We start from the raw sequence: 24526 nt of genomic DNA, 5'->3' as shown, positions 1-24526 counted from the left end.
CACACTCCAACAGCACGTCAAGTATTAAAAACCATTTGTCTCCATTCACTCCTATCAAACACGCTCACGCATGCCTGCTGGAAGTCCAAGCCCCTCGCACACAAAACCTCCTTTACCCCCTCCCTAGAACCTTTCCTAGGCCGACCCCTACCCCGCCTTCCTTCCACTACAGACTGATACACTCTTGAAGTCATTCTGTTTCGCTCCATTCTCTCTACATGTTCGAACCACCTCAACAACCCTAAATATATACATACATATATATATATATATATATATATATATATATATAGATATATATATATATATATATATATATATATATATATATATATATATATGCTGAATAAGTAAAACTTGCTGTTTTGGCTTAAATAGCAACGCTCTTCTTGCCGAATAAGGCAAACGAAAATTTGTGTATGCAGTAATTTCGCAAAATTCATTCTGAACCTAATAAAAAAATATTTTTCATTGTGTTTGTTTATTAAATTATTGTAAACTTATCTAAACCGAGGATGTGTTAAGGAAGAAAGTTGAAAGCAAATATAGATAAGCGTAAAGTGATAAGTGTACCAGCGGGTTAGGTAAAGAAAAATGGGATAACACATTGGAAAGAGGGAGTGTGAAAGAAGTGAATGTGTTCAGATATCTGAGAGAAGACTTGTCAACGGAAGTGTTTATGAAGGATGAGAAGGATGAGGTAAAGAAGACACTCATATAAATGGTCTTATGCAAGATGACATCAGTAACACAAAACAAAATCAGTAATACAAAAAAAATCTCTCGAGGCTGAAAAATATAAGTCACCAAGTGGCCGCTGCTGCAGCCTGGCCAGTGGTCGCTGCTGCAGCCTGGCCAGTGGTCGCTGCTGCAGCCTGGCCAGTGGTCGCTGCTGCAGCCTGGCCAGTGGTCGCTGCTGCAGCCTGGCCAGTGGTCGCTGCTGCAGCCTGGCCAGTGGTCGCTGCTGCAGCCTGGCCAGTGGTCGCTGCTGCAGCCTGGCCAGTGGTCGCTGCTGCAGCCTGGCCAGTGGTCGCTGCTGCAGCCTGGCCAGTGGTCGCTGCTGCAGCCTGGCCAGTGGTCGCTGCTGCAGCCTGGCCAGTGGTCGCTGCTGTAGCCTGGCCAGTGGTCGCTGCTGCAGCCTGGCCAGTGGTCGCTGCTGCAGCCTGGCCAGTGGTCGCTGCTGCAGCCTGGCCAGTGGTCGCTGCTGCAGCCTGGCCAGTGGTCGCTGCTGCAGCCTGGCCAGTGGTCGCTGCTGCAGCCTGGCCAGTGGTCGCTGCTGCAGCCTGGCCAGTGGTCGCTGCTGCAGCCTGGCCAGTGGTCGCTGCTGCAGCCTGGCCAGTGGTCGCTGCTGCAGCCTGGCCAGTGGTCGCTGCTGCAGCCTGGCCAGTGGTCGCTGCTGCCGCCTGGCCAGTGGTCGCTGCTGCAGCCTGGCCAGTGGTCGCTGCTGCAGCCTGGCCAGTGGTCGCTGCTGCAGCCTGGCCAGTGGTCGCTGCTGCAGCCTGGCCAGTGGTCGCTGCTGCAGCCTGGCCAGTGGTCGCTGCTGCAGCCTGGCCAGTGGTCGCTGCTGCAGCCTGGCCAGTGGTCGCTGCTGCAGCCTGGCCAGTGGTCGCTGCTGCAGCCTGGCCAGTGGTCGCTGCTGCAGCCTGGCCAGTGGTTGCTGCTGCAGCCTGGCCAGTGGTCGCTGCTGCAGCCTGGCCAGTGGTCGCTGCTGCAGCCTGGCCAGTGGTCGCTGCTGCAGCCTGGCCAGTGTGCTTCTGTGTTAGTGTCTCTGATGCCATGTAAGGATGTGATGTGCTGTGATGTATGAAAGTTAACATTTATTACAACATGAATGTTGTAATGTACCGTGATGTGTGCAACTTAATATATATTTTAAAATGAATGTTGTAGTACACTGTTTTGTGGTGTTAGTGTGATGTGAGGATGTTTGTGTGTATTACGTTCAGTGTTTATGAAAGTGTTGGTAACGTTCAGTGTCGGTGAATGAGTTGTTCAGGAACTGCTGATGTTCAGTAAGTTAGTTACTAGTTGGCCAACTCACTAGTTTTGACTACCTTCTATCACTGTGCTACAGTGATGTGTTTATCAATTGTCACAGCACCACTGAGAGCACTGCTACCAGTGATGTGTTTATCACTGTTATTGTCACTGCTAGCACCACTGAGAGCACAGTGCTACCAGTGATGTGTTTACGAATGTTATTGTCCAGTGATGATGTGTTTACCACTTAGCACCACTGAGAGCACACTGTTATTGTCACTGCTAGCACCACTGAGAGCACGGTGCTACCAGTGATGTGTTTACCACTGTTATTGTCACTGCTAGCACCACTGAGAGCACGGTGCTACCAGTGATGTGTTTACCACTGTTATTGTCACTGCTAGCACCACTGAGGGCACTGTGCTACCAGTGATGTTTTTAGCACTGTTATTGTCACTGCTAGCACCACTGAGGGCACTGTGCTACTAGTGATGTGTTTACCACTGTTATTGTCACTGCTAGCACCACTGAGAGCACTGTGCTACCAATGATGTGTTTACGAATGCTATTGTCACTGTCAGCACCGCTGAGAGCACTGTTCTGCCCGTGATGTGTTTACCACTGTTATCACTATCAGCACTGTGCTACCAGCGATATGTTTACCACTGTTATTGTTACTGTCAGCACCACTGAGAGCATTGTGCTGCCAGTGATGTGTTTACTGCCAGTGAGAGCACTGTGCTATGTGTTTACCACTGCTATTGTCACTGTCAACACCACTGAGAGGACTTTGCCACCACTACTCTTTCTACTCTTGTTTGTACCGTTCCCTACCACGGATGTTATTTTCATTCCAAACATCCTTGAGGAATAACTCATCCAATCATCCAGAACAAGCAAGCATTCCCATATCCATAAATATTGAGCGTTAGCAGTGTTACCTCTCTCTCTCTCTCTCTCTCTCTCTCTCTCTCTCTCTCTCTCTCTCTCTCTCTCTCTCTCTCTCACTCTCTCTCGACCATGTACCCTTGCATAAAAAAATCACTTGCATTCTCAAGGGATTGGTTTTCCGAACTTATACACTAAAATATTCTTAACTACACGTCTCAGGTCCAAGGTTTTAATTTCCATGTCCCAGGTCCTAGAATTTATGTCTGAAAAGCCAAGTCACAGTTCATTGGTCTCAGGGCTCACTGTTACCAAATGCAAGAAGTTAACAAAACTTTCAATGTTTGTGAACGTGAGCTCAGCGTTGTGTTCGACGTCGACACAAATCCCACTGTCCATAATGTTGAAGAAAGACCACAGGTGCAGAAAAAGACTTTATTGTGAAAACGTAATGCTCTTTAAATGTTTTTATCAAGTTAATGCAAAGAATGGAGGCCAGGACCGCTGAAAACTTCCCTGGATTTAACCCATATTTGACAAACTCCACAAGTTAACCTTTACGGTTATTCACATGTGCCGGTCACCCATCTCACCTACGGTTCTCAGCTATATATTCCTCAAGCTTGGTCGCCAAGTGAGAGATTGTTCATGTCAAGTTTCCCTCCTCACTCAGTGTCCTTCCGTTGCAAAGCATTTTATAATTCCTATGCCCTAAAAACGATTAGCTAAGGAAAAAAGTGAAATTTTAAAGCGAAAGTGACACGTGGATATAATGTTTACATTAAACAAAGTGGACAACAAAATTCGTATTATCATCGCTATAATAATTCACAATTAATCGAAAAATTGGAGAGAGAACTGTAGATAACGTCTCTTTCTGTACTGAACAATTTTCTCTTCTTGATAAAGATTCAGAACAAACCGAAACGTCGAATGAAGTTTCCTCGTCTAGCAGAAGTTCGTAGTGAAACTTGTATAAAGAAAAGTATCAGTCTCTTGTATTTATAGATTTAAAAAGTCATATGACAGGGTGTAGAGGGAGACAGTGTTGCTAGTGTATTGTTAACGTTGTGTAACACCAGAAAGATATAAACAACTATAACGTTATACACAGTAACGTCAGACATACACACAAACACACTGCTACACATTGCATGCATAAATATACATAATATTATGCAGAAAATCCCACAGTAACAAATAAATAACTATGAAACATAAATAGTGGAATCAAATTTACAATGAGTGGCCTCTCCCTGGTACTCTGGCTAGACGAGTACTTCTTGTCTGGCTGCTCTACGTTTCCAGCGAGTCCAAGAAGTTATAATTACAGGGCACAATTTTTTTTTGTGTCCTTCCCTATAATTATACCTTACTGCATACACACCTCTCAACGTCCCCCTCAAACTTTCTTTCTCGTTTACTGGAACATTGTTACAGCCGAATGTGATTGACTGTACAGTATATTTCATATTTTTTTTTAAATTATCAAGAATGAAAAAGATATATACATACATACATTTATTTATATTTTGTTTATTTATTGAAAGGGTACATAATTATGCTTTTGAATCTGTTGAAGATATTGTAACCATAGTGACTCTAACACAGTTGAGAAGCAATTCTTAAAACTAAAATATCTATGAAACGTTTAACGTATAATGACTTTCACTGTCGGCAGAATACCTCCGAAACTACCGTAACTACAGAACTATAGTGACTTCAGTCCTGCTGGAAGGAAACCTATAAAACTACCATAGCTACTGAACCATAGTGGCCTGAGCCTTGTTTAGAAGAAACGTGAAGATTGTTGTAGCTACTGAAGCATTGAACAGAAGTTACGTCTGCATAATAGGTTGTAGCATTTCACTACATTTTGTCGTTTGTAAACAAGATTAGAGCCTAATATCTCTACACAAGTGTAAGTTTGGTACCAGCCTGTGCTAGTGAAATAGATCAAATCCGTACAGTGTTAGACAGAATTGTTAAAGAAATACTTTATGTAAAGAATGAGACTTAGGGTACTGGGGTTTCAAAGGTATATTAGACCAAGAAATCATTGCCCCCGAAAAACAGCAGAACTGGAGTCAGTAACAATGAGAGGAAGTAGCCAGGTTGCAGGAATTGTAACGAAATCTTTTTGGTCAGCAGATCGAGATTACCATGTTTGTTGAATTTATTAAACTAGAATTACTGAGTTTTCGTGTGAATTGTGGATAGGTTTATTTGGATAAATATTATGAATTTGAGAAAAGTACAGATAGGAGAAAGGGAGTCTGGAAGATGTTAAGTGAGTGTGTTGGGAATGTTAATGATGCAAGAGACATGAATGTCAGTGTGGGAGACACTGTTGTGTAAGGCGCAGTGGGAAAGTTTGAAGTGTTTGGTGTATATAACAGAGTAGAATCTTTAGTTTACATCATGGATACAGCCGGTATATCAACATATAAGAAGAGTAAAGACAAAATCGGTACAGCAAAACGCAAGAACAGTACACTGGAAAATAGCACTTAAGTACACTACAGGATAAAAGTGACCTTTACCACAGTTTGTCAGCATCACTAGACCATTTACAACCAAGAACACTACAGTGACTTACAGTAAGTACACATAAAAGAGCCGACAGAAAGCTCCGATCACTAGCAGCCAACAATACCCACAACCCAGCGAACTGCCCAGAGGGCATCACCATCTATCCTTGGAAGAATGACATGCTCTTAGCATAGGACTATACCTGTGTGTCCACACTGGCTGACACCTACATCCATCACAGTGTCGGGCTACAGGGAGGAGCTGCTGACCACAGGGAGGAGTGCAAGATCAGCAGGTACAGGGACATAAGCCAACAGTATCAATTTGTTCCAGTGGGATAAGAGACCTTGGGAGCATGGGGAAAACATGCCACACATTTCCTTAAAGAATTGGGTTCCAGACTCATCGACACCACACGTTCATGTTCCAGCGCCTCAGCGTGGCCATCTAGAGGGGAAATGCATGCTGCATACTGGACTCGTGTCCGGCTTCGGAAGAGCTGGAGGAGATTCATAACCTTTGATATATTGTGTGGAAAATACTGTATACATTTTCCAGAAATTCAGTATTTATATGTAAATAGATGGCCATACTGTATTTAATAATATTTATGTCATAGAAAACGGAAAGCCTGCGACTGCGCAGACGAGACTCGCCATCTTGGTTTTGAATTTTGTACAAACGTTGGTGTAATGGGAAGAATTTTCGTGCTCTAGAGGTTACAATTGTGTTGACACCTCTCAAATAGGAGGCGAAATTGGTGGATGTGCATTCCTGCATAACTTGAGATATCAGGCGACTGGACAAGACAGCTCCAGGAACCTCAGATAAGCTCTCTAGATTTGTGTGTAATTCTGGCCAGCATTATTTTCATAGATTTAGTTAGAGTGAGGTTTTCTGAGTATGATACACATTAATCTCCAGTCAAATTGGTGAGTGATATTAAGATATATTTTCCTTCTGTTATGTAATTGTGTATATATATATATAAATAACCATTTATTATTTTTAATATACAGCCCACAAATTTATATATTTACCAGTATTCCTGGTGTATGTATATTTCATTTAATTAATAGGTCCAGAGCAACTTGTGGTTATGACAGTGGTAGGTATCGTAGGGGGACATTTTTTGCGACCTAGGTGTCCCAAATTCCTACTTGTCTATGTAACATTGATAAATAATAATTATCTTTGTTATCATTTACTGTTATGTACATAATTAGTTACATTCAGATAAATGCAATTTTCCACATTTAATTTGCCCGTTGGTCCTTCGAACCGGATGTAATTAGTGAAGTCATTAATTAGTTAATTACTTAATAATTATATGTGAAATGACAGAAGGAGGTGGATGTTAAGTTCATAAATTTACTGAATGTGTATTGAATTATAGTTATTACAATATTAATTTTGATAAGTCAAGTCTGGCTAAGTTTATATTAATTTGTATAATATTAATTTGATAAGACAATTCTGGCCAAGATTTATATCAGTGTATGTGTAATTGATAAGAAAAGTGTGTCTAAAGATTATAATGTGTATAATATTAATTTTGCTATGCCAAATTCTGGCAAGGATTTATTAATTTGCATATTATTAATTTTGATAAGCCAAGTTTGGCTAAAGGTTTGTATTAATGCACATTTAAAATTATATAATTTTTTATATGTAATTGCTAAGCTCAAGTAGCTAGGATTTATTCAGAGGTAAGTTGTATCAGTGTTGTAAGTTGTGATCAGTGTTATTAATAAAGTTGAATTTAATACATTGCCTCATGACTGAAAATGAGGAAATTAATGTAGAAGACAAACATGGAATATAGAGCAAAAAAAGCATCAACGCAAGCTAAAAAAAGGCATGTAACAAAAACATACAATAAATGCTTGGAATTAATGAATCAAGAAACTGTGAATACTGATGATTTAAAATCGTATTTAGATGCTTTAGGTAATAGATATGATTCATACAAATTATATTACAATAAATATGAAGGAGATTTGTTAGTAAACTGTGTAGATGAGACTGAAGTAGATCTTATGATTAATCAGTATTATGAATTAGAAGAAAAGATTCTTGTAAAAGTCAGGCCTTGAATAAATTAAAATGTGTAAACCAGGCAATTGGTCAGTCTGCTCCAACAAATAATATGTCTTTGCCAAAACTCCCAGAACTATGTTTACCTGTGTTTAATCCTGGAGAAAACTGGGAGGAATTTTGGTCAATTTTTAAAGCAGCTGTGCATGACAGGAGTGACCTAGCCTGTGTAACTAAATTATTTTACCTCAAAGGACAGGTAAGAGGAGATGCTCACATACTCATACAAGCCTTTCCCAATGGACATGACTCTTACAAGGAAGCAGTTGACTTGTTGAAGGACACTTATGGTAATATAGAACAAAGTAGGTTGGATCTAGTGAATATCATTATTAATTTAAAATCTCCAGATCACACTTACATAGGTTTACAGCAGTATAGAGTTAAACTGGAGAGCACTCTCAAAACATTAAGTAATAAATATAATCTGAAGGAATCAGACTGGTTATTGAGTGCCATTGTACAGAATAAATTAAACTATAAAACACTTGAATGACTCTCCAGCAAATATCACAAGGTTTATTTTGGTCTGGAGGAAATAAGACTAGGTCTACAAGAATTAATTGTGCAGTTTCAGACCAGCCAACCAACTCATTTTAAAGATGCAACACATAATAACTCTGAGGTATCTGTCAAGTTTCACAAAGGGAAAAATTATCCCAATGTTAATAATCAAAATTCATTTCCTAAAAAGAGTTGCATAGGTACATATCAAGTAGCAAGAATCAGAAATAATGATTCTCCACAAGGTAAGAAGAATAAGTACCCTCCTAAGAGTAGCACAGTTAATAGGAAACCAGTCAAAGAAAAGAGAGATTGTCTTTTCTGCAAGGGTACTCATTTTTCTAAGAATTGCAATGCATACAATTCATGGAATGATAAAGTTGAAAGATTGGAGGAACTTGACAGATGTATCAGGTGTTTGGGTAATCACAATGTAAAGGATTGTTATGCCAAATTAAACTTCTGTTATCAATGTCACAAAGGAAGACACCATATAGTCATGTGTAATGGTCTATATGTTAATGTTGATAATAATGATAATGTTGACAATCCTGACACAACAGTAGCTAATGTAAAAATTGCTGCTAATGTTAATAACGATGGCTTTGCTGAAGTAGCCTTACCTGTGTTACAGGCAAAAATTGATGATAAAAGGCATATAATCAAAAAATGTAACTGCATTATTAGACCAGGGTTCCCAACGTACTTTCATTAAAGGTAAATGTCTTGATGGTATGAAAGTACAGATGGGAGATCCTACAACTCTAAAATTATCTGGTTTTCTCTCAAATAAAAGAGCTCAATTGTATGACACTGTTTATGTAACTGTCAGGTTGGGCAATGAGAAAAAACGTGTTAATGCAGTAATTGTAGATAGACTTCCAGAGAAAATATCTACAATAGGGCCTAGTAAAGCTACAGAAAGACTCTCACATAATGTAAATTTAGCACCTTCTGGTGTAAGTGATGATTCTGTAGGCCCAATAAATATTTTGATAGGTAGTGACTATTATGCCTCCTTTGTAAAGGGTATGGTAGAGAAATGTGGTGTCACCCTTTTGAAGACTGCAGGGGGCCATGTAATGTATGGTAGGATTCCTCGTAATAATAATTCATGACTAGAGGAAACTACAAATACCATAACTGTGTCTTACTCATGAAGTTGTACCCCAGTGTAATTCTTCCATAGAGGATGGTGTTGAGGCAGTGCATAAATTGTGGGAATTAGACACCATTGGAATAAATGTAAATGAAGAAAGTCCAGACGATTCTTTTACTCAGGAGCAGTACCTGAAAGATGTAAAATTTGAATCTGGACAATACTGGGTACGACTTCCGTGGAGACTGAACCATCCAGAATTGCCCACTAATTACAGAATGGCATATGGGCAGTTAAAAGCTCAGCTCCGCGAACTGAGTAAGACACCAGAATTGTTAACTGCCTATAATGATATAATTGCTGAGCAGTTAATTAATAAATTTATAGAAGAGGTACCTCCTGAGCAAACCAAAATTTATGGTCACTATTTGCCACATCACGGAGTGAAGAAGGATTCTAAGACCACTCCTTTGAGGATTGTGTTTAATTGTAGTGCCAGGAGTAACAAAAATGTACCTAGTTTAAATGACTGTTTGATGACAGGTCCGTCGTTGACGGAAAAATTAGGAGATATCTTATTAAATTTCAGAGTGAAGCATTATGCCTTTACGGCTGACATAAGTAAAGCTTTCCTAAGAGTGGGTTTACAAGAGGCTGACCGGGATTGTACCCGCTTCTTATGGCCTGAGAATCCTAGTGACCCACTTAGCCCTCTGAAAACCTTTCGCTTTAGGAGTGTACTATTTGATGCTACATCCAGTCCGTTCCTACTTCAAGCTACGATAAATACACACCTTAAACGTATGGAAAGTCCATTGAGTAAAGTAATGAACAAGCAATTTTATGTGGACAATTTCCTGGGTGTGACGTCAACTGAAGAGGAACTGTTAATGACTTATGGAGAGGCTAATAAAATAATGCAAAGTGCAAATATGTCTCTGAGGGAATGGAATAGTAATTCGTCCAAATTAATGGACAAAATAAGTAAAGATTTCCCTGGAGATGAAGTGCCAAAATGTAGTAATGTATTGGGTTTAAATTGGGATACTGAGAGAGATTTCTTATTGTTAAAACCTAATAATTACAGTATGCCCAATAAATTAACTAAGAGAGTTTTGCTTCCTGAAGTTTCCAAATGTTTTGATCCACTAGGTTTAGTGTCACCTCTTACTATAAGAGGGAAATTATTAATACAGGAAGCATGGAAACTTAAATGTGATTGGGATGAAATTCTACCTGAGGAGTTCATTAACAGGTGGGATGAATTAATTGGTGATTATGAAAAAATTCCAATGTTGGAGTTCCCACGCCAGGTGGCCAATCCAAATGGGAAAAATATACTCCACATTTTTTGTGATGCTTCAAAATTGGCATATGGAGCAGTTGCTTATCTTCAATGTAATAGTGTTATTTCTCTTGTTATGTCTAAGGCTAAAGTGTCTCCAATTAAATCACGTACCTTGCCTCAGTTGGAATTAACAGCCATTTATGTAGGTGTCAAATTAGCTAATTATATAAGAAATAAGTTGCAGGAGATAAATATTAGCGACACTGTAATTTGGTCTGATAATGAGGTATCCTTACAATGGATTCGTAATGGAAACAGTAAAATTGTGTACGTACAAAACAGAGTTGCTGAAATATTGTACCAATGTAATCATGTTTGTGTTTTCTATCAATGTATTCTATTAATAAAGTTCACATACAGCATAATAATATAGTGGGTGGTAGGAGAAGAAAATATTCAAACAACTCCGGGTAGAACCTTGAGTTTTCCCTGAGGTTCGTTTAATGTCTTCTCTGAGGATGAGGGTCCCCAGTAAAGCTCTAGAGGTGGTACCTCCCTAATATGTAAAACTTGCGATCTTGGCTTAAATAGCAACGCTCATCTTGCCATATAAGACAAGCGAAAATTGGGAATGCAATAATTTCGCAAAAATCCTTTTGAACCTAACGAATAAAAATATATTTCATTGTGTTTGTTTAGTATTAAATTATTGTAAACGTATTTAAAATATATTTAGTTGGATTAGGCTAAAATAAATTGCGCTTCTTATAATAAGGTTAGGTAAGTTTTCTAAGATTCTTTTGGTGCAAAATTCTAAATTTTTACGTTAACATTTATGAAAAAAATATATCTTCAAACGTATAAGAGAAAACTTAAGAAAGGACTTAATTTTAATATATAATATACATTATATATATATATATATATATATATATATATATATATATATATATATATATATATATATATATATATATATATATATATATATATATATATATATATATATTATATTTCAACAAGTCGGCCGTCTCCCACCGAGGTAGGGTGACCAAAAAGGAGAGAAAATCCCCCAAAAGAAAATACTTTTATCATTCAACACTTTCACCTCACTCATACATAATCACTGTGTTTGCAGAGGCACCCAGATACAACAGTTTCGAAGCATATATAAAAATACACAACATACCCCTCCAAACTGCCAATATCCCAAACCCCTCTTTTAGAGTGCAGGCATTGTACTTCCCATTTCCAGGACTCAAGTCCGACTATAAGAAAATAACCGGTTTCCCTGAATCCCTTCACTAAATATTACCCTGCTCACACTCCAACAGATCGTCAGGTCCCAAGTACCATTCGTCTCCATTCACTCCTATCTAACACGCTCACGCACGCTTGCTGGAAGTCCAAGCCCCTTGCCCACAAAACCACCTTTACCCCCTCTCTCCAACCCTTTCGAGGACGACCCCTACCCCGCCTTCCTTCCCCTATAGATTTATATGCTTTCCATGTCATTCTACTTTGATCCATTCTCTCTAAATGACCAAACCACCTCAACAACCCCTCTTCTGCCCTCTGACTAATGCTTTTATTAACTCCAAACCTTCTCCTAATTTCCACACTCCGAATTTTCTGCATAATATTTACACCACACATTGCCCTTAGACAGGACATCTCCACTGCCTCCAACCGTCTCCTCGCTGCTGCATTTACCACCCAAGCTTCACATCCATATAAGAGTGTTGGTACTAATATACTTTCATACATTCCCTTCTTTGCCTCCATAGATAATGTTTTTTGACTCCACATATACCTCAACGCACCACTCACCTTTTTTCCCTCATCAATTCTATGATTAACCTCATCCTTCATAAATCCATCCGCCGACACGTCAACTCCCAAGTATCTGAAAACATTCACTTCTTCCATACTCCTCCTCCCCAATTTGATATCCAATTTTTCTTTATCTAAATCATTTGATACCCTCATCACCTTACTCTTTTCTATGTTCACTTTCAACTTTCTACCTTTACACACATTCTCAAACTCATCCACTAACCTTTGCAATTTTTCTTTAGAATCTCCCATAAGCACAGTATCATCAGCAAAAAGTAACTGTGTCAATTCCCATTTTGAATTTGATTCCCCATAATTTAATCCCACCCCTCTCCCGAACACCCTAGCATTTACTTCTTTTACAACCCCATCTATAAATATATTAAACAACCATGGTGACATTACACATCCCTGTCTAAGACCTACTTTTACCGGGAAGTATTCTCCCTCTCTTCTACACACCCTAACCTGAGCCTCACTATCCTCATAAAAGCTCTTTACAGCATTTAGTAACTTACCACCTATTCCATAAACTTGCAACATCTGCCACATTGCTCCTCTATCCACTCTATCATATGCCTTTTCTAAATCCATAAATGCAATAAAAACTTCCCTACATTTATCTAAATACTGTTCACATATATGCTTCAATGTAAACACTTGATCTACACATCCCCTACCCACTCTGAAGCCTCCTTGCTCATCCGCAATTCTACATTCTGTCTTACCTCTAATTCTTTCAATTATAACTCTACCGTATACTTTTCCTGGTATACTCAGTAAACTTATTCCTCTATAATTTTTACAATCTCTTTTGTCCCCTTTCCCTTTATATAAAGGGACTATACATGCTCTCCGCCAATCCCTAGGTACCTTCCCCTCTTTCATACATTTATTAAACAAAAGTACCAACCACTCCAACACTATATCCCCCCCTGCTTTTAACATTTCTATCATGATCCCATCAGTTCCAGCTGCTTTACCCCCTTTCATTCTACGTAATGCCTCACGTACCTCCACCACACTTACATTCTGCTCTTCTTCACTCCTAAAAGATGGTATACCTCCCTGGCCAGTGCATGAAATTACCGCCTCCCTTTCTTCCTCAACATTTAAAAGTTCCTCAAAATATTCTCGCCATCTACCTAATACCTCCCTCTCCCCATCTACTAACTCCCCTACTCTGTTTTTAACGGACAAATCCATACTTTCCCTAGGCTTTCTTAACTTGTTTAACTCACTCCAAAATTTTTTCTTATTTTCATTAAAATTTCTTGACAGTGCCTCTCCCACTCTTTCATCTGCTCTCCTTTTGCACTCTCTCACCACTCTCTTCACCTTTCTTTTACTCTCCATATACTCTGCTCTTCTTATAACACTTCTGCTTTGTAAAAACCTCTCGTAAGCTACCTTTTTCTCTTTTATCACACCCTTTACTTCATCATTCCACCAATCACTCCTCTTTCCTCCTGCCCCCACCCTCCTATAACCACAAACTTCTGCCCCACATTCTAATACTGCATTTTTAAAACTATTCCAACCCTTTTACAACTAGCCCCCCTGCCACTACTCATCTTTGCACTAGCCCACCTTTACTGCTACAACTAAATAATGATATGATATATCAGTTGCCCCCCTATAAACATGTACATCCTGGAGCCTACCCATCAACCTTTTATCCACCAATACATAATCGAACAAACTACTTTCATTACGTGCTACATCATATCTTGTATATTTATTTATCCTCTTTTTCATAAAATATGTATTACTTATTACCAAATTTCTTTCTACACATAGCTCAATTAAAGGCTGGCACCCCAAATTTACCTACTACTCCCTCCATAACATTTTTACCCACTTTAGCATTGAAATCCCAACCACCATTACTCTCACACTTGATTCAAAACTCCCCACGCATTCACTCAACATTTCCCAGAATCTCTCTCTCTCCTCTACACTTCTCTCTTCTCCAGGTGCATACACGCTTACTATAACCCACTTTTCACATCCAATCTTTATTTTACTCCACATAATCCTTGAATTTATGCATTTGTAGTCCCTCTTTTCCTGCCATAGCTTATCCTTCAACATTATTGCTACTCCTTCTTTAGCTCTAACTCTATTTGAAACCCCTGACCTAATCCCATTTATTCCTCTCCATTGAAACTCTCCCACCCCCTTCAGCTTTGTTTCACTTAAAGCCAGGACATCCAGCTTCTTCTCATTCATAACATCCACAATCATCTCTTTCTTATCATTTGCACAACATCCACGCACATTCAGACTTCCCACTTTGACAATTTTCTTCTTCTTTTTCTTTTTAGTAATCTTTACAGGAAAAGGGGTTACTAGCCCATTGTTCCCGGCATTTTAGTTATATATATCCTGCAAGACTGTATTTTAGTGTTCAGGAATTTAATATCAAATAAAAATATAAGAATAATACTGATAATAAAATGTTTATAAATAATAATAATAATAATAATAATAATAATAATAATAATAATAATAATAATAATAATCTGAAAACGTATCCCTTTATCTACATCATAAGTTAAAACTCCTCATCTTCAGATTTGAAAAAAAGGTATCCCTGTATATCATAAGCTCATCCTACTTCAGTGACCTGAAAACAGTATCCATGAATCTAAAATTCTCGGCTTCCTCTACTTCAATGACTCGAGTTATCAATGACTCAGAGTTATATCTGAGTTACCAGACCTTGCCACTTAGAGGGCAGTGGTTCGTTTTTAGGGCCCACCCACTTGCTGTGTTTCTGATGCTTTCCCCAGGTTCATGTGTCCAGGAGTCCATCTGTGTCCCCTTAGATATTCTCCCTTGCCCACTTCCCCAAGGTCAGCCTCAACAACCAGTATCCTTTTCACTCTCAGCAAACCCAACCCTTGCATCTAGCCTCCTGCCTTCCCCAGATTCATGTGTCCAGGAATCCATCCGTGGGCCCCCGGATGTTTTCCCTTCACCACTACCCTAAGGTCAGCACGTTCAGAAGTTCTTGAAGTTCTCGAAGGTCTTGATAGTGAAGGTTCTAGAAGTTCTTGATGTTCTGAAAGGGAAGATCATTAAGTTATGAATGCCTCACTCAGGTCCATGGCTTCAGGTGTCCTTCCTTGTCCCCTCGTATATTCACCACTTCCCCGAGGTCCCACCACACAAAGATATAACAACAACACAAGGATATTAAACAACAACACAATTATTAAGTAAGTTTATTAAGGCACAGGTATACATTAATACATTACATAAATTATCATACATAACACATAGACATGACAACAACACAATGATTAGACAACAACACAATGATATTAACAACACAGTTATTAAGCAAGTTAATTCACGTACAGTTATACATTAATACATTACATAAATTATCATACGTAACAGCATATGGACATGACAACAACACAATGATCATATAATACACAATACAATGATTATATATTAGAAAATATTACAATGACATGACAACAGCACAACAAGACCAGGTAGAAGTTATTACTGGGGAGGACACACAGAAATCTGCAACCAGTAATAACATCCACCTGGACAGCCGCGACGCCTGGACTACCTAGATCAGAGTCACCACTCACCTAGCTAGTTCACTAAGCACTGGCCACGTGGACTACCTTGATGAGAGTCGTCACTCACCTAGCTAGTCCATTAAGCACTGGCCACGTGAACTACCTAGATCAGAGTCGTCACTCACCTAGCTAGTCCACTAAACACTGGCCACGTGGACTACCTTGATGAGAGTCGTCACTCACCTAGCTAGTCCACTAAGCACTGGCCACGTGAACTACCTAGATCAGAGTCGTCACTCACCTAGCTAGTCCACTAAGCACTGGCCACGTGGACTACCTAGATGACAGTTGTCACTCACCTAGCTAGTCCACCAAGCACTGGCCACGTGGACTACCTAGATGAGGGTCGTCACTCACCTAGCTAGTCCACCAAGCACTGGCCACGTGGACCACCTAGATGAGAGTCGTCACTCACCTAGCTAGTCCACCAAGCACTGGCCACGTGGACTACCTAGATGAGAGTCGACACTCACCTAGCTAGTCCACCAAGCACTGGCCACGTGGACTACCTAGATGAGAGTCGACACTCACCTAGCTAGTCCACTAAGCACTGGCCACGTGGACTACCTAAATGAGAGTCGTCACTCACCTAGCTAGTCCACTAAGCACTGGCCACATGAACTACCTAGATCAGAGTCGTCACTCACCTAGCTAGTCCACTAAGCACTGGCCACGTGAACTACCTAGATCAGAGTCGTCACTCATCTAGCTAGTCCACTAAGCACTGGTCACGTGAACTACCTAGATCAGAGTCGTCACTCACCAAGCTAGTCCACTAAGCACTGGCCACGAAAACTACCTAGATCAGAGTCGTCGCTCACCTAGCTAGTCCACTAAGCACTGGCCATGTGAACTACCTAGATGAGAGTCGTCACTCACCTAGCTAGTCCACCAAGCACTGGCCACGTGGACTACCTAGATGAGAGTCGTCACTCACCTAGCTAGTCCACTAAGCACTGGCCACGTGGACTACCTAGATGACAGTCGTCACTCACCTAGCTAGTCCACTAAGCACTGGCCACGTGAACTACCTAGATGAGAGTCGTCACTCACCTAGCTAGTCCACTAAGCACTGGCCACGTGGACTACCTAGATGAGAGTCGTCACTCTCCTAACTAGTCCACTAAGCACTGGCCACGTGGACTACCTAGATGAGAGTCGTCACTCACCTAGCTAGTCCACTAAGCACTGGCCACGTGGACTACCTAGATGAGAGTCGTCACTCACCTAGCTAGTCCACCAGGCACTGGCCACGTGAACTACCTAGATCAGAGTCGTCACTAACCTAGCTAGTCCACCAAGCACTGGCCACGTGGACTACCTAAATGAGAGTCATCACTCACCTAGCTAGTCCACCAAGCACTGGCCACGTGGACTACCTAGATGAGAGTCGTCACTCACCTAGCTAGTCCACCAAGCACTGACCGCGTGAACTACCTAGATCAGAGTCGTCACTCACCTAGCTAGTCCACCAAGCACTGGCCATTAAGGGAAAATTTCAGATTTCTATTTATATTTCATATTACACTTTCAATAATTATTATTTTGTCCGATTATTTATATGTGTAAATGTTTTTGTGAACATTTTTTGGCGAACAGATTATTGTAGTTAATTGTTATAAGTTCTCTATTTTTCTTGTTAGTCATCTCTTCTTTCTGCATGATACGCGAATGTTCATAAGTTCGTATGTACATGTGAACATTCTCTCATACTCTCTCTCTATCTCTCTCTCTCTCTCTCTCTCTCTCTCTCTCTCTCTCTCTCTCTCTCTCTCTCTCTCTCTCTCTCTCTCTCTCTCTCTCTCTCTCTATCTCTATCTCTCTCTCTCGCACACACATACACACAGTTCTCTATTTCCACATATACAGTCACATATACACACATATATGTGTACACACACACAGTTCTGCATTTCTACATACACACGGACAAATTTTGCAATGCACATAATCCTTTTTCTGGAGAGTATGTTTACATTTATACAAAACACATATAATCCTCTCATTTCAAAGTTACTAGCTGTATATAAACTCAAATATACACGCACACACATATGAAAAAAAATATTAAGAATAAAAATTTAGACGGGTGTGAATACATATACGTGTATACATATATATATATATATATATATATATATATATATATATATATATATATATATATATATATATATATATATATATATAGCTGGAACTGATGGGATCATGACAGAAATGTTAAAAGCAGGGGGGGATATAGTGTTGGAGTGGTTGGTACTTTTGTTTAATAAATGTATGAAAGAGGGGAAGGTACCTAGGGATTGGCGGAGACCATGTATATAAAGGGAAAGGGGACAAAAGAGATTGTAAAAATTATAGAGGAATAAGTTTACTGAGTATACCAGGAAAAGTATACGGTAGAGTTATAATTGAAAGAATTAGAGGTAAGACAGAATGTAGAATTGCGGATGAGCAAGGAGGCTTCAGAGTGGGTAGGGGATGTGTAGATCAAGTGTTTACATTGAAGCATATATGTGAACAGTATTTAGATAAAGGTAGGGAAGTTTTTATTGCATTTATGGATTTAGAAAAGGCATATGATAGAGTGGATAGAGGAGCAATGTGGCAGATGTTGCAAGTTTATGGAATAGGTGGTAAGTTACTAAATGCTGTAAAGAGCTTTTATGAGGATAGTGAGGCTCAGGTTAGGGTGTGTAGAAGAGAGGGAGAATACTTCCCGGTAAAAGTAGGTCTTAGACAGGGATGTGTAATGTCACCATGGTTGTTTAATATATTTATAGATGGGGTTGTAAAAGAAGTAAATGCTAGGGTGTTCGGGAGAGGGGTGGGATTAAATTATGGGGAATCAAATTCAAAATGGGAATTGACACAGTTCCTTTTTGCTGATGATACTGTGCTTATGGGAGATTCTAAAGAAAAATTGCAAAGGTTAGTGGATGAGTTTGAGAATGTGTGTAAAGGTAGAAAGATGAAAGTGAACATAGAAAAGAGTAAGGTGATGAGGGTATCAAATGATTTAGTTAAAGAAAAATTGGATATCAAATTGGGGAGGAGGAGTATGGAAGAAGTGAATGTTTTCAGATACTTGGGAGTTGACGTGTCGGCGGATGGATTTATGAAGGATGAGGTTAATCATAGAATTGATGAGGGAAAAAAGGTGAGTGGTGCGTTGAGTTATATGTGGAGTCAAAAAACGTTATCTATGGAGGCAGAGAAGGGAATGTATGAAAGTATAGTAGTACCAACACTCTTATATGGATGTGAAGCTTGGGTGGTAAATGCAGCAGCGAGGAGACGGTTGGAGGCAGTGGAGATGTCCTGTCTAAGGGCAATGTGTGGTGTAAATATTATGCAGAAAATTCGGAGTGTGGAAATTAGGAGAAGGTGTGGAGTTAATAAAAGTATTAGTCAGAGGGCAGAAGAGGGGTTGTTGAGGTGGTTTGGTCATTTAGAGAGAATGGATCAAAGCAGAATGACATGGAAAGCATATAAATCTATAAGGGAAGGAAAGAGGGGCAGGGGTCGTCCTCGAAAGGGTTGGAAAGAGGGGGTAAAGGAGGTTTTGTGGGCGAGGGGCTTGGACTTCCAGCAAGCGTGCATGAGCGTGTTAGATAGGAGTGAATGGAGACGAATGATACTTGGGACCTGACGATCTGTTGGAGTGTGAGCAGGGTAATATTTAGTGAAGGGATTCAGGGAAACCGGTTATTTTCTTATAGTCGGACTTGAGTCCTGGAAATGGGAAGTACAATGCCTGCACTTTAAAGGAGGGGTTTGGGATATTGGCAGTTTGGAGGGATATGTTGTGTATCTTTATACGTATATGCTTCTAAACTGTTGTATTCTGAGCACCTCTGCAAAAGCAGTGATAATGTGTGAGTGTGGTGAAAGTGTTGAATGATGATGAAAGTATTTTCTTTTTGGGGATTTTCTTTCTTTTTTGGGTCACCCTGCCTCGGTGGGAGGCGACCAACTTGTTGAAGAAAAAAAAAAAAAAAAAATATATATATATATAAATATATATATATATATATATATATATATATATATATATATATATATATATATATATATATATATACAAAACAACCACTCTGAAAGAATAGAGAAATTCCAAGCGTTTCGTGACTACTCACATTATCAAGGAAATATGAAAGTAAAGCATCCAAGGAAGCTATATAAGGGGTCTGGCCAACACCTCACTATCAGATCCCACAACGGTTAAACACCTGACGCGCGTCGACTCAACTGGAGAGATCCTTTGCAAAACTCATCCACAAACTATTCTACCCAAGAAAATTTAAAAATGATTATTTGTCCAGTGTATTATTAAATTCTTCCCAAATTCTATTAATTATAAATGGATCTAATTTATATAAACCAAAGGAAATATTCATATTATTGTCAAAACTGCTTTTTATGAAACAATATTCAATTATATTCCTGTCGACCATGGACTTGCTTGATACTACTTTCTCAACTTTTTGAAAATCAATTGGATGGTTAAAATCTCTTACATGAATAAATAGAGCATTGGAACCTTGTCCAGTTTACTGTGATCGTGTTGCATATATATATATATATATATATATATATATATATATATATATATATATATATATATATATATATATATATACTTTTAGAGAGGGTGTGGTAGGTAAGTTTGGGGTGCCAGGTGTAAATGATAATGGGAGCCCTTTGATTGAACTTTGTATAGAAAGGGGTTTAGTTATAGGTAATACATATTTTAAGAAAAAGAGGATAAATAAGTATACAAGGTATGATGTAGGGCGAAATGACAGTAGTTTGTTGGATTATGTATTGGTAGATAAAAGACTGTTGAGTAGACTTCAGGATGTACATGTTTATAGAGGGGCCACAGATATATCAGATCACTTTCTAGTTGTAGCTACACTGAGAGTAAAAGGTAGATGGGATACAAGGAGAATAGAAGCATCAGGGAAGAGAGAGGTGAAGGTTTATAAACTAAAAGAGGAGGCAGTTAGGGTAAGATATAAACAGCTATTGGAGGATAGATGGGCTAATGAGAGCATAGGCAATGGGGTCGAAGAGGAATGGGGTAGGTTTAAAAATGTAGTGTTAGAGTGTTCAGCAGAAGTTTGTGGTTACAGGAAAGTGGGTGCGGGAGGGAAGAGGAGCGATTGGTGGAATGATGATGTAAAGAGAGTAGTAAGGGAGAAAAAGTTAGCATATGAGAAGTTTTTACAAAGTAGAAGTGATGCAAGGAGGGAAGAGTATATGGAGAAAAAGAGAGAGGTTAAGAGAGTGGTGAAGCAATGTAAAAAGAGAACAAATGAGAGAGTGGGTGAGATGTTATCAACAAATTTTGTTGAAAATAAGAAAAGTTTTGGAGTGAGATTAACAAGTTAAGAAAGCCTAGAGAACAAATGGATTTGTCAGTTAAAAATAGGAGAGGAGAGTTATTAAATGGAGAATTAGAGGTATTGGGAAGATGGAGGGAATATTTTGAGGAATTGTTAAATGTTGATGAAGATAGGGAAGCTGTGATTTCGTGTATAGGACAAGGAGGAATAACATCTTGTAGGAGTGAGGAAGAGCCAGTTGTGAGTGTGGGGGAAGTTCGTGAGGCAGTAGGTAAAATGAAAGGGGGTAAGGCAGCCGGGATTGATGGGATAAAGATAGAAATGTTAAAAGCAGGTGGGGATATAGTTTTGGAGTGGTTGGTGCAATTATTTAATAAATACATGGAAGAGGGTAAGGTACCTAGGGATTGGCAGAGAGCATGCATAGTTCCTTTGTATGAAGGCAAAGGGGATAAAAGAGAGTGCAAAAATTATAGGGGGATAAGTCTGCTGAGTATACCTGGTAAAGTGTATGGTAGAATTATTATTGAAAGAATTAAGAGTAAGACGGAGAATAGGATAGCAGATGAACAAGGAGGCTTTAGGAAAGGTAGGGGGTGTGTGGACCAGGTGTTTACAGTGAAACATGTAAGTGAACAGTATTTAGATAAGGTTAAAGAGGTCTTTGTGGCATTTATGGATTTGAAAAAGGCGTATGACAGGGTGGATAGGGGGGCAATGTGGCAGATGTTGCAAGTGTATGGTGTAGGAGGTAGGTTACTGAAAGCAGTGAAGAGTTTTTACGAGGATAGTGAGGCTCAAGTTAGAGTATGTAGGAAAGAGGGAAATTATTTCCCAGTAAAAGTAGGCCTTAGACAAGGATGTGTGATGTCACCGTGGTTGTTTAATATATTTATAGATGGGGTTGTAAGAGAAGTAAATGCGAGGGTCTTGACAAGAGGCGTGGAGTTAAAAGATAAAGAATCACACACAAAGTGGGAGTTGTCACAGCTGCTCTTTGCTGATGACACTGTGCTCTTGGGAGATTCTGAAGAGAAGTTGCAGAGATTGGTGGATGAATTTGGTAGGGTGTGCAAAAGAAGAAAATTAAAGGTGAATACAGGAAAGAGTAAGGTTATGAGGATAACAAAAAGATTAGGTGATGAAAGATTGAATATCAGATTGGAGGGAGAGAGTATGGAGGAGGTGAATGTATTCAGATATTTGGGAGTGGACGTGTCAGCGGATGGGTCTATGAAAGATGAGGTGAATCATAGAATTGATGAGGGAAAAAGAGTGAGTGGTGCACTTAGGAGTCTGTGGAGACAAAGAACTTTGTCCTTGGAGGCAAAGAGGGGAATGTATGAGAGTATAGTTTTACCAACGCTCTTATATGGGTGTGAAGCATGGGTGATGAATGTTGCAGCGAGGAGAAGGCTGGAGGCAGTGGAGATGTCATGTCTGAGGGCAATGTGTGATGTGAATATAATGCAGAGAATTCGTAGTTTGGAAGTTAGGAGGAGGTGCGGGATTTCCAAAACTGTTGTCCAGAGGGCTGAGGAGAGGTTGTTGAGGTGCTTCGGACATGTGGAGAGAATGGAGCGAAACAGAATAACTTCAAGAGTGTATCAGTCTGTAGTGGAAGAAAGGCGGGGTAGGGGTCGGCCTAGGAAAGGTTGGAGGGAGGGGGTAAAGGAGGTTTTGTGTGCGAGGGGCTTGGACTTCCAGCAGGCATGCGTGAGCGTGTTTGATAGGAGTGAATGGAGACAAATGGTTTTTAATACTTGACGTGCTGTTGGAGTGTGAGCAAAGTAACATTTATGAAGGGGTTCAGGGAAACCGGCAGGCCGGACTTGAGTCCTGGAGATGGGAAGTACAGTGCCTGCACTCTGAATGAGGGGTGTTAATGTTGCAGTTTAAAAACTGTAGTGTAAAGCACCCTTCTGGCAAGACAGTGATGGAGTGAATGATGGTGAAAGTTTTTCTTTTTCGGGCCACCCTGCCTTGGTGGGAATCGGCAAGTGTGATAATAATATATATATATATATATATATATATATATATATATATATATATATATATATATATATATATATATATATGTCGTGCCGAATAGGCAGAACTTGCGATCTTGGCTTAAATAACAACACTCATCTTGCCATATAGGATAAGTGAAAATTTGTGTATGCAGTAATTTCGCCAAAATCATTCTGAACATAACGAAAAAAAATATATTTCACTGTGTTTGTTTAGTATTAAATTATTGTAAACAACTCTAAAATATATTTAGTTGGGTTAGGCTAAAATAAATTGTTCTTGTTATAATAAGGTTAGGTAAGTTTTCTAAGATTCTTTTGGTGCAAAACTAAATTTGTTTACATTAACATTAATGAAAAAAATATATCTTTAAACGTATAAGAGAAAATTTTAGAAAGGACTTAATTTTAAATGAGTTCTTGCTAATTGACCAGTTTTACATATTCGGCACGACATATATATATATAAATAAATATATATATATATATATATATATATATATATATATATATATATATATATATATATATATATATATATATATATATATATATACGTGTATACATATATCTGTATACATATACGTGTAGTGTGACTTAAGTTTAAGTAGAATTAGCAAGATACGTGTTGTCCTGCGTGTTCCCTCCCTTCTTGTCTCTTCTCTTCTTCAATCTGTCAAGCATCTCACTTCATCTCTAAACTCATGTCTTAGTTACAATAAAACAAAATGGCAGTATTTAACACAGGTAGATGACCAAGGGACAACAATTTATAAATCTGCTACTACTGCACCTGAAGTATCACTGTGGTTGTTATTCTCGCTGTTCTGCCTCTTTTATCAAACCTATTTTATGGTGAGAAGCAAATTGTTTCAGTTTTTACATTAATGTAGTCTGGTGTTTGTCGATGTTTTGAAACTGGAGTTCAAAGGTTGAACAGTGTCAGCATTATTAATAACTTGAAGGTTATAAGCAGTACAAGAAGCAACAAGACGAGGCAGCAGCAGAATGAAATTTGATTAAGTTTATTTGCAGGAGCTGAACCAAACTGGTCTAGAGAAGTTGCCGGACTTCGGAAGATTGATGGATGACTTAGATTACTGAGGGACTCCGGAAGATTGATGGATGACTTAGATTACTGTGGGACTCCGGAAGATTGATGGATGACTTAGATAACTGTGGGACTCCGGAAGATTGATGGATGACTTAGATTACTGTGGGACTCCGGAAGATTGATGGATGACTTAGATAACTGTGGGACTCTGGAAGACTGATGGATGGCTTAGATTACTGTGGGACTCCGGAAGATTGATGGGTGACTTAGATAACTG

At 39.2% G+C, this 24526-nt stretch overlaps 1 protein-coding gene across 1 annotated transcript in view; it reads right to left on the bottom strand.

Moving 5' to 3' along the window:
* Positions 1-5719: 5719 nt before the first annotated feature.
* Positions 5720-24526, bottom strand: part of LOC128706022 (uncharacterized) — a 30811-nt gene continuing 12004 nt past the window's right edge. Inside the window, exon 5 of the mRNA XM_070080600.1 lies at positions 5720-5941. Within this exon, the coding sequence (XP_069936701.1) occupies positions 5720-5941 (222 nt within the window). The remainder of the gene's footprint in view (positions 5942-24526) is intronic.

This window comes from Cherax quadricarinatus, unplaced genomic scaffold (genome assembly GCF_038502225.1).
Source record: "Cherax quadricarinatus isolate ZL_2023a unplaced genomic scaffold, ASM3850222v1 Contig662, whole genome shotgun sequence".
Classification (NCBI taxonomy): Eukaryota; Metazoa; Arthropoda; class Malacostraca; order Decapoda; family Parastacidae; genus Cherax; species Cherax quadricarinatus.
The sequence above is the reverse complement of the archived record's forward strand: the minus strand, read 5'-3'. Positions and strand labels throughout refer to the sequence as shown.